Source organism: Aphelocoma coerulescens, chromosome 1 (assembly GCF_041296385.1).
Source record: "Aphelocoma coerulescens isolate FSJ_1873_10779 chromosome 1, UR_Acoe_1.0, whole genome shotgun sequence".
Lineage (NCBI taxonomy): Eukaryota > Metazoa > Chordata > Aves > Passeriformes > Corvidae > Aphelocoma > Aphelocoma coerulescens.
In genome coordinates, this window is record NC_091013.1 from 68,511,464 (window position 1) to 68,523,563 (window position 12,100).

General features: G+C 33.7%; 1 protein-coding gene across 8 annotated transcripts in view; it reads left to right on the forward strand.

Annotated features, from left to right (window-relative positions):
- The window catches only part of POSTN (periostin), a 31,605-nt gene extending 21,017 nt beyond the window's left edge, over window positions 1-10,588 (forward strand). For 2 of the 8 annotated variants that reach the window (XM_069011959.1, XM_069011967.1), the window contains 5 exons: window positions 3,980-4,057; window positions 4,459-4,539; window positions 6,670-6,756; window positions 8,797-8,838; window positions 9,362-10,588. In XM_069011959.1, coding sequence (XP_068868060.1) covers window positions 3,980-4,057; window positions 4,459-4,539; window positions 6,670-6,756; window positions 8,797-8,838; window positions 9,362-9,402 — 329 coding nt within the window. In that variant the 3' untranslated portion in view covers window positions 9,403-10,588. Of the gene's footprint in view, window positions 1-1,674; window positions 1,771-2,370; window positions 2,461-3,979; window positions 4,058-4,458; window positions 4,540-6,669; window positions 6,757-8,796; window positions 8,839-9,361 lie in introns of all 8 variants that reach the window. The other 6 variants (XM_069011912.1, XM_069011921.1, XM_069011930.1 and 3 more) reach the window with 6 other exon arrangements.
- The last annotated feature ends 1,512 nt before the right edge of the window (window positions 10,589-12,100 follow it).

Genomic DNA, 12,100 nt, shown 5'->3' on the forward strand with positions numbered 1-12,100 from the left:
TTTCTACTTGTGTTGAGTTTCCATTGTTCATACATAGGCATGTATGGGATCAAAAAGATTAAACAGATTTAAAGAGTTAAGTCTGTCTGAAACCCAAATCTTAACAGGTTAAATATTCAAAGGATTGATCCTAGACTAGGCGATATAGCTGGCTGCACCTTCACTTTTTGGTTTGCATACATCTGCAGTACCAATCACATGGAAAGGTACAGTTTTTGAGAAATGTAAAAATAAAGTATTTATAAACATTCATAAATTCCCCTTTTACATTAATTCATTTGTATTCTTCACTTGTATCAATGTAAATTGATATTTAATGGATTCTCAACATAAGTTTAAAACAGAAGCAAGGGAATGAGTCTTCTAAGACGGTTTCTTTAAAATATTTATAAATGGTTTTCATCCAGACCTGTTAGAAAATAAAAGAAGTGATGGCTTGTTCAGCTGTTTAGAACTCAGAGTAGATAAATAGAGGTCTATAATAACAGAGCATCTTTATGATCCCATCATATCATCTCCTCTGCAGCAAATAAATCAATTATTTACCTCTAAATTCTAATTTATGCAATCATTTGCTATTGCAAATAAAAAAAAGTGCATTTTTATTTTTTACAATTAAACTTAGCCTAAACTGGCTGTTTTCAACAATTCACATGAGGCACACATATTTAAAAGCTGTTGTTAAATCCTGATCAGTAATTATGGAAAAAAACCCCAAATGCATAATCAAGTTCTACACAAATTCATATAAAGATATTTAAGGGATTTTTAAGGAAAGTAAAAAAGATGGATTATGATAAGTCTCTGTCTCTGAATAATGATTAAAAGAAGTTTGTTTTACAGCAGCTTCGTAAGTAGAAGGAGTGCTATGGCACTCCTTAGAGAAGAACCGTACTATTACTGCTAATTGATGTATTTTCCTAATTTATCCAGTATCTCCTGCTTTAGATACATTTAGATACATTTGGATTAGTTTAATCAACATGACTTCACTCATGATAATGATATCCAGTAATGCTGATAAATACCCTTACAGCCATTCCAGCTGACCTCAGAAATCTGCTTTTTGGGGTTTTTTTTAAGCTGTGTAACCACTGGCCAACTCTTAAATACAAAGGGGAAAAAAAAAGCCACATAAAAAACCTCAAAGCAAAAAATAAAAGAAACTTCAAAACAACAATTAAAATAATAACCTCCAAAACAACGAAAAATAAAAATAATTTAAAAAATAAAATGTCTCACTATGTAGATTGCAGGCTGATCACCAGTAGAGCAATAGCTATAAGATACCTGCAAAAATGCAGAGTAGCCTTCTTACCAATATATATAAAAAAATACTTCCTTTCTGCAGCTGAGGATCTGGTTTATTGCCTGAAACTAGTCAAAAAACATTAAAAATATCATATACACAAAATTAAAAAATTAAAATTTATTATATTAAAAAAATATAAAGAGTTACTGTACAATAGGATCTATGTTTGAGATCATGTGTGAGGAAACAAAGAATTGTACAATGCTGCCACAAATAACCTCTCAGATTTAAACAGCCCTCTATTACAATCATCTGGTTTATCTAGAGTAGGGGGAGAAAAAGCAAGCTTCATCTCACCCCCATGGAATACTATAACTATTTTATGACTATTTGTAACGTGTTGTTTTTTTCCTATGTCACAGACCCATCTATCACACAGCTCACTAAATTTATTGAAGGGGAACCTGAGTTCAAAATAGTCAGGGAAGGGGAGACAATAACTAAAGTGATTCATGGAGGTTGGTATGCTTTCAGCAACTCAATTTGTATTAGCTTAAATTGGAAGCATTCACTATTCCCCGTCAATTTCTACTTTATCTGGGTGATTCATGTTAGACAGCCGTTCTGCTTTAAACAAAACTTTTGTGAAGTGCTGTAATTTTATTGCATCATTTATTTTTTAATTCTCATGCATTTCAAAATGGTTTTTTTTTCCTTAGTTGTGTCCCATAGCTATAGACAAGACAGTTTTAGAAATACTCTGCATGCTGACATAACATATGTCTCAGTTAAGAATTATTTGGTCATTGTTGTCCTGCTATCAAATATGTAGTATATCATTCTGTGAATAAAAGGCTATTTTGTCAGAAAGTGAGGTAAACCTTGCCTTCTCTTTGCTAAGGGCATTGAGATGTTCATATCTAGGATGTTTTTGAAGGAAAAATCACGTGATCATCCAAAATTTTGAGTAGAATTAGTTCCTGGTCTCTGAACTCTTTTATTGTTCATAAGATATTCTACGGTATCTCCTTGTATGCTTCAGTCAGTTTCCACATCTCAAAAAGAACTCTTGAAAGTTCATTACTTGATTAATGTCTTCAATTTAAAAATCCTTGTAGAACCAATTATTAAAACATACACCAAAATTATTGATGGACGACCTGTGGAAGTGACAGAGAAAAAAGTAACAGAAGAAAGAATTATTCAAGGTAAATTAAGCTGAGATGTTCATTCTTAGTAAAGTCCACATTTACACACAAACATAACACATCTTAAGTTCTGTCCCAGTGCCTAAACTGCATTTCCTTGACAGATGAATTTTCCTTAATGCTTCCCACTGTCTCTGTAAGGCTGAAAAACTGGCCATGTGTCCTACACACATATACAGAAATGGCAACAATATTTTAACAGCATGAAAACCATGAAAATTTGTCTTCTATTTTTTGGTTTTTATTTTCATATATTAGCTAAGTCTTCTTTTGCAAAGCTCTTGCTACCATTTCACAGTGAGACTGCTTTTATTGTGTTTTTGTTCTCTGTCTTGCTTTAGAAGGAAAACTTTTTTTTCCAGAACTTCTGGGTTGTATACCTCCAGGAAGGTTTCATTTTACCAAACACAGATATTTAATGTGTAGATGCCTACTTTTGCATGTCATCCCAGGCTCTCTTGACAGCCATGTCAGAAAAAGATCTCTATTTCTCTGTAAGGTGGGGACTTTATCTGACATCCACAAGTTAGACACTTGGATACAGCTAATGTGAGAGAAAATTAATGTGCATCTGCATCCCTTGATTTACTGACACAAAAGCTCCCAAATTCCTTGTCCAATTTCAGTTGTATTTGACCTATTACAGAGATATTTCTTTAAGCATCCTAGAAATTTACGAATGGAGTGAGGTGTATTTAAGCATATTAGGTGCTATATGGAGTTCTTTATTGACACTTTTTTGATCACCTTGTTTAATATCAGTTTGAATGCTGCCATTAAAATTCTGTCTGCCAGGGAGCTTGCAAGGAAAAGACACTGTTATAACAACATATTGAATTAGCTGCAAGTCTTAATATTCAGTTTATTTAGAAAATATTGAAATTTAAATGAATTCATTTGAGCAAGACAGAAATAAAGAACCATGCTTAAGTTATTATCATACAACTTTTTGCTATGGTGAAGATATATGAAAAAAATTTGGGGGAGATGAACAAAATATAATTTTCTCAATTATTGGATTCAAGTTTCACTAATATCCCACAGGAAGTGGTAAATATAACATACAATGCCAGAATTTCAGAGCTGATATCTCCTTATTTTTAATCTGTAGAAACTGATAAGGAATCTCAAATGTTAAGCTTTCAAATGAATCATAGCAGTTAAAAAAGCAAAATTGTCTATTTACAACAGTCAATTAGGACTAATCATGGGACTGCAGAAATATCCAATCTATGACCTAATACAGAAGTGTTTAAAATTGTGTCTTAGTCTAAGAATGTAAGCAGGTAATTACTCTAATTATGATAAATTTGCCTAATTACTTTCAAGAATAGTTTTAACCACTGTTTTTAATGCTCTTTCAGTTTAATTTGGGAAATTGTGAAAAATAAAGTTATCATATAAGGAGATTACAGCATATCAACCATGGAATCACCATATGTATTAAATAGGAAAAAATCATTTAAAGGACAAACCTGTTATATCTGAAAAAAGCCACTATCTTATAAAATTTTTCCAGGTCCTGAAATAAAATACACCCGAATTACTGCAGGGGATCCAGACAATGAAGAGAAGTTAAAGAAAATCTTTGAAGAAGGTTAGTTTGCTTGTTTTGTTTAATTTCTTTCATGCATATATATTGCTCTCTATATAATTAAGTAATGAATAGATATTGCATGTTTTAAAAAATGATGCTCATACTGAAAAATCTTACCCAGAGATTAAACCTCGGAACTGTCCAAATGTAATGTTCTGGTTTGAGTCCTTGATCTTCACATTTCAGTCAGCTCTAGAGTTGAGGCTGCCTGGGTCTATTATATAGTATGCTATGTTTATCATAAAATATGGTGTTTCCAGTGTTTATGTGGAATTTGATATCAGATGAATTTTTAAATTCAGAACAATGATATGACAGGATTAATTCATTAATATGCTCTTGTGGGATTGCCAAATGTTTTCTGTAAATCAATTTTTTTGCCATAACCTGTATCCTATCAGAAGTTACCAAGGTGACCAAATTTATTGAAGGTGATGGTCATTTACTGGAAGATGAAGAAATCAAAAGACTTCTACAGGGAGGTAATTCAGTGTATTATAACTAACATTTTTGCAACAGGTTATGATAACTGAAACTCCTCTCAGATATGTTGAACTCAACATTTTAAAGACTGACATAGTAGAAGTGGAACTTTAATGGAAAAAATAGAATACTCTATTCTAATGCCACATATCTGTGAAATGGAAATAAGTACCAAAGTTTGAGTTATCAATCTTTTTAATTACATTGATCACAGAAAAAAAAAATTGGGTTTTTTCAGTCTTTAAAAAGTTACCTAATTAAAACTCAGGGGAGCAATGAAGATTTATTCCTTTTTTTTTTTTTCAGTAAATTTAAATCTGTGGAAAACACTTATGAAATGGAACATATTTTAACAGGCCAAATTCATCTTACTTATCAGTTCGTCAGAAATGAATGTTCATTGCCCTCAAGTTAATAATTAAAGGCATGTTTAATATCCTTCTTTAAATGCTTACAGGTGATGGATATCAAGAAATTAACTTTAATTCTCTTCAAATACAGCATTCCAAGGAATGGTTTTCTTTCCTTCTTGCTCTCTTAATTCTAACAGTTTTGGCAGTATATAACCAGTAGCTGTAGAAAATTAGTAAAAGAACTTCTGCTTATGAAATTAATCTTTATCTATGAATTTGGAATGTTCTCTGCTTAATGTAGATTAGAAAAACTATCTATAATAGCAATGGGGAATAAAAAAGGAATTTAAGTGACAAGGTTTTCGTAAATGTTAGTTTAAACCTGAGTCAGAAGCTCAAAAATATGGATGGATGCTTCTCTTGACATAAATTAAATTAATCCATTTCATTTTATGTTCACTTTTTAGTAAGTTACCAAGTTGTATACCAGTAAAGTAACTTACAGCCACATTTAGTTCAATGAACTAAATCTTGTAGTTTTTCAAAAAAACTATTCTGTGGATGTGAAAAACTTCAGTCAAGTAAAAAATTTCCTGATGGCTGAACAGGTGAACAGCTGTCTGCCAAACTTAAATATGCTAGTTGATAACCCAGCTAGTCTTAGAGAAAAGCCAAGGTATGGCTATGACTCCTGTTGACTGTAATTCTTTGTTCTGTTTTAAACATCTGAATCTTAGTTTTACAGACCTAAGCCAGAATTTGCCTATAATATTGGACAGAAACCTAAACTTCCAGAGGATTTTTAATTTTATCCTAAATATCCATCTATATGAAAAGATTTGCTCTCTGGAGATGCCTATTTCTGGATTGAATATTTAAAAGAAAAACTGGAAATTAAAAAATTGCAGCAAGAAAATTCCTCCATATACTGCACTATGTTCTACGGGTTTAAACCAGGTAACAATGGGCAGGATCAAACTTTATCTGTAGAACTGTTCAAAACTGACAGGTCTGATGCCAGAATCTAATAATTATAACTGTACTTGTAATCACCTTCAGATACAGAGGTATACAATTAAATAGGGATAATCTGTAGAGATACCTCTTGGAGCATAGGTGTATGGAAAAGAGATAGTTTCTCTGCAGGAAATTTGAAAAAGACAACATCATCTCTTGAATTCTTGCTATTTTCCTTGCTATTATATGTTAGTTTGCCTAAGCATCCTGCTTCACAGAATGGACCAAACAGGCAGATTTGTCTTTTGCTTTAATTTGATTTTTCTCTATTTTTTCCATGATTTATCCAGTCAGCTACCCTTGGCTGCCATGATAATACCTTCCTAGACATTTAGCCAATAAAAGCAGATACACATGCTGCTTTAGGGTTGTTGGTGATAATGGTGATAATGCTTTATGGCCCCCTTGTCTATACAAAATTATTTTTTACTGAGAATTTCCTAATCATTTAAATTTGAGTACAGTCCCAAACAAATGTATTATCACTGTCTAAATAAAGGAATTATTTCATATGGGCTTTAATTCTGCTCATAAAATATCCAACACTGCTTAAAACAATTAGCAGTCTGCTGAAACAAAGCTTTAAGCCAAGACTGCATTGAACAACTCATTCTTTGAAATAACATGCCTGATGGCATGAATAGCATGGCATCCTGCAACATCTATGCCCAAAAATGACATTGTTTCCACTGAAGGCTCCTTGCATATGGAAAAATGCTGTTCCAGATTTAACTCATTTGTTTTTGATGCTTATCGTAGCCGGAACTGAGTACACCAAGGTTACTAAAGTAATTGAGGGGGAGCCACAGATTATCGAGAGAGAAATCAAGAAAGTTCATCTGGAAGGTTAGTTTGTTAAAAATTCAGTATCACTAAGACCTGCTTTGTCTAAAGTGATCATTCCAGGTGAGGTTTTATAGTATCTGTTCATAAAAATTACTAGGTCTGAAGCCAGCATTTTAGGAAGAAGAATTTTGTAATTGTTTTGGAAAGGAATCCTTTCACTGACGTTACAGAGAAAAAATGTTGAGGCTTACCTTGTGGCTAAAAGTAACTAAACGGTTTGGCAAGCATAGTAGACAGGAGGAAATGCCCAACCACAAAGCTTAGGTAAAACCTTTGAAGAAAAATGCACCATAAAGAATTGACTTTTCTTTAAGCAGCACATAAAGAAGAAGACCACGTGAGTTGCTTTTAACTTGAGTTATTTCTTGTCAGAGTAAATGTGATCTGTTGCTGTGAGGGTTTCTCAGTGTTGTGAAAGAGTGGGTGGGGTACAGGGAATATAACCTCTGGGGCTGAGTAAATATCTCACAGTGTCTTGGTATTTCTCTACCTTTGTCCTGTTGCTAAATGAGGGAAGCTCTTGGATTTGAAAAACCAGAATGGAATAAAGGTCCAAGAGGACCCATTTAGAATTCAATCTGCTTTTATACCAGCAATTTGTTCTTCAAGTTTAACAATCGTTGTTTAAGGATCTTCTTTCAAAGTTAAGAAGTAATTTGCTTACAGTTTCTTTTGTATTTATGTCTTTTTCTAATTCTAATTCTAATAATGCAGAATAGGTTATTCTGTCAGCCTTTGAACCAAATGCATAGGAAAAAAATATTATGGCTTTTGGAGAATGAAATTAAATAAATGTGTTTCTACCTTTTTAATTTTGAAGTCTGTGCCAAATAGTGCAGGTTGATACATAGTGTTTGTACAGCTTTGGTGCTGAATAGTACAAGTCATGCTGGGGAGTCCCCTATTGCCTGAAAATGACAGATGGGTGTGATCTCCAAACATGAGGCTTATCTGAAAGAATAATTGTACCGACAGCACCTAAGTATGGAAAGCATGGTTTGGGTGGACCATATTCTGTCCTTGTCAGGGCAGTGCAGAGCTTGAAATATTCTGCCATGGTGGTGCAGATACCCAGTGTTTAGCCTCAGCTGGAATGAGGTCCAGCCTGTATCTCAGGGCTATGCATTGATATATCCTGTTCCTCAGGACGAAAAGAGAACTGGCTGCAGCTTGTTAAGTGAATACACAAGTACTTCGTGGTTGTAAAGAAGGAAAAATCACTGCAGTAACATTTCTGTGATGGTAACAGAAGAATTACTTCTTATGCTTGTGATGTGTCTTTCCTCCCAATGAGGAGACATCTGGTTTAAAAAAAGTCTCAGTTTGATGAGAAAAAGGAAAACATGTCCACAGTTTCACTGAATAAGTAAAAAAAAAAGGATCTATCTAATCGGGGTGGTATGTATTCAACAGCCCTTGCTCTGCTCCACCTTTTAAAGCAGAAGACTGAGAAAATTAACTGAACTCTAAATGTGGAATCGCACAGTGGGCTCACAATGCAGTTACAAATCAAGCCCCAAACACAGCTGGAAATGTGGCCAACATCTTGCAACGCTTTCAGGCATTTAGCTTATGCATAATTCCTGAAGTAATGGCAACAGACCTGGATATCCTCTGCTGAAAGCTGAGACTGAGTCCTTTGCCTTAACCTGAGCTTTTACCTCACTGACAGTGTCACACGGCTTTTGATGAATGAAGAGCATAGACAAAATGCCCTGGCACCTGCCTACATCCTGTAACCATCTGTAGAGGATCAGTGCAGATAATGGATTCATTCATATGTTTAAAATGCAAGAATACTTTTGAAATGTTACTAAGCTTTAATGGATGGCTGCACATGAGTGAAATGTGGGAATTGTATTATAAGCATTCATGTTTCAGGTGATCAAGCCAACATGCTACTGGAAAAAAATTCTTAATTTACTGAAAAATTTAAAGAACAAACTTCAAAAGTGAGCAACGAGTTTCCAATATTTCTAATGAGTTTTAATTCAAAGGCTTCAGCAAATAACTTCTGACTGCAAAATTTCTGTTTTCTAGAAGCACCTGTACGGAAACCACAACCAACAAGGAGGACACAAGGTAAAAGCAAAGCATACATTTAAACATATAGCATATATCTGATATTATTCTCAGTTATATTAAGAGTCAGGAGGGAAATAAAGCTCTTAAAAATACAGACTTCAAAAGGAAAAAGTTGTATTTCTGCTTTAAAAAAAAACCTAAAAAAAGTCTGGAATTGCTAATTATTTTTTTCTGATATTTGAAAACAACCAAGATTATGTGCTTTAGTCAAAAAGTGTTTCAGATGAAAACAAAGCCATCAAAGTGAAATCTGACTTTGGAGTCTTAACAATGGGAAAATGGCAATCTGGGATTTTCCACCACAGGACTTATAACTCTCAGAATCTATGTTATTATGATTAACGAAGAAGATGGAAGATCCATTTAATTTCACAGCTGCCAGCACAGGAGAGAAATGTTCACCACCAGGCTTCATCTTTCCTTTTCACATGTCTGTTTCACAAGTAAATACAGTATATAGTGTTACTATGTTATATATAATTATAGGTAATAATTAAAGTTCTTTTTCCATGTTCTGCAGGGGGAGCAGCAAGACGGAGGACAAGACTAGATCATTCCTAAAAGCTTGCCAAGACAGAACTCACAGAATTGCAAATTAACAACATGGTCTTTGAGAGGAACTGTTGTTTGGGTTTTTTTATAAATGAGAGCATTAGAAAATGACGTTGTTTTGATGAAGTAACGTAAACTGAACCATGAATCCACAAAAAGATGTGAAGCTGCAGATACTCACTGCCAGCACAGTGCTCACTAGGAGTAGTCCATTGGAGGTGCTTTTACTGCTCTTGATAGTAAGCATATGCAAGGTGGGGTCCTGGAAGCCCAAAAACTTTTGTAGAACCAGGATCCCTTCGTATGCTGGCTAGTAAGTGTTTGATGGATTGGATTAAAAATGAGCAGGGAACAACACAGAGTGTATTTTTTTATTATTATTATTTCCACTAAATAAGAAATATAAATGAGTTAGATAATTTCTAGGAAAAAAAATAATCACCTCAGGTGACTTTTATAGTAATCTAAGGAAGTGAGAGATGTTAACATAGCACTTTTGGTTCAGTAGTATTGTATGCTTTTTTATAAGTCAAAATTCATCATGTGTTTAAATTTGTAATGGTACCAGTAATGTTACCTTTTCTGAGCAAACAAATATGCCTTATGTTAAATGTATCCTCTTTTTGTCCTACAGTGCATATCCAAATACCTCCTAGTAACTTGGCTAACGGAAGCTCTTGAAAAAAGGAAAAAAGCAAACATTATGAGTTTCTTGCAATGTATTCGAGATCATGTTAACTTCTTTACCTTTAAGAAAAATCATTCCCATTAAAGGAATCTTAATACATATACTGAGATTCTTAAGTGTTTTCCCACTTTACCCTAAATGTGTCTTTTGATTATTAAAGTGGATTGTAAAAGGGATAAATAAAATGCATGCAAACAGTTAATTCAGCATGGAAAAAGGTCTTACAAAAATGAGGCCAGGTCCGAAAGCTTTTGTAACAAAGCATGCTTTGCTAATATCTGGTATAATGTGGAGTTTTCTGTAAATTATGTCAATTTTATAACTCTAGTTTTGTACTCATAGAAGTTTTCTGCTTTTATCAACAAAAGGTGAAAGGCAATTATTAATGGAGTAGAAAAAACATATTCAAAGTTCCTCAATTTTGCAGACCAAAGTTTCAGAGGCATTGTCTAACATGCTTTTCTACTTCTGTTTTGAAACAAATACTCAATAAAGAATTTGGCTGAATTGTGCCTTCTTTCATTTGTAAATATTTTTTAGCAGTAAAGCAAATTCTAAATATTCTTAAGATTTTTAGTCTATCTGGTAATTGCAAAATATGCTTTCACAGAAGAAAACTGATGCTTCCCTTCTTACTTAGCATGTGCTAATGGACTTAAACTGCATCACTTCCTTAAACAATTAAAAACTTTCCCTAATTCCATAATGACATATCCTAAACACTGCTCCTAAAACAATACAACTATCTGAGAATGGGATTGATAAGTTGTGCAGCCTTACTGGGCCATCAGATGTCACTAAGGTAACCTCCGTATCTACTATGATAGTGCTTTAGTGGAAGGACAGCTTTTAACTCCGGCAAGACCTAGATGACTTTTAGGTCAGCATCAGAGGTCTTAGGACTATCTAGAAGGTGAACTGAAGCTGTCAATTTGGGACAATTCATTGTCATTAAACCACTGGCTTTAAACTTCTTCCTTCATTACTGTGCTACCATAAGCTATCAGTCAAGCAAGATTTTAAATGACAGGAATTGTTTTAGTTGAAGAATGTGTCTGTGTTCTTGCCTCAAAAAAGTTTAGGAGATAACAAAAAAAATAGAATGGTAATGACAGATAAAGAATGGACAGAAAATGGGAAGAAAGTCGAACGTAGCAAAAAAATGATTAAAACCTATCCTGTGGTAGGACAATTTTACCTTTTCAATTAGGAATAAATTGGTGACATACCATAAATTTGGTATGTTTTCTGCTTTGATAACATTTTAAAGCATCTGGTATTCACTAAAATACATTTCTGTACTTCACTCTTCAATAGAATCTATTAATAATATATAATGTATAATATAATATTAATATATAATACAATACAAGTTAAATACAACAGTATATAAAGGGTATTTCTCCATGAAAACTTGTTTCCCTGGTATATCATCCCTCTCAGTCCTTCTTAGACCACAGTAGATGTCTGCCCAGCTACAATGAGCAGTGACATTTCTTTTAGTGGAGTGGCTTTTTCTAGATATCTGAACAAGAATCTTTCCACAACCCAATGCAGAAAGAAAATCAATATCTTCTTTTATTTGCTTTTTATATGCTTAGCCATTTCTGTTTCAACACAGATAGTCTTTTACCAAAGAGCAAATTTTGAGAACTGACAGCTTCTCCTGCCCTGCTATTTATTTCCCCTCACCTCAGAGCAATTTAAATTGATGTAATGTGATTAAAAAGGGGGTTAGCACACTACCATGTCAGAATAAGCACCCACTTATTTGTGTTTCCTTGTAGTCACTCAGGTATTTATAAGCAGGTATGTCCAGTTGAGTTGGTGGTGGAATTCTCAAAGCATTTCTTCTGCTTCCTTTGATATCCTGTATGAAAACTAATGCAGAAGAATTTTTAACTGTCAACGTTCCCAAATCTGTCAGTTTTGCCAGCAGTAAGTGCACATAAATAATCTACACGCTCACTAAATATGGGGATTGGACTATAGGATCTAAGTAAAATAAAATGAGTCTTT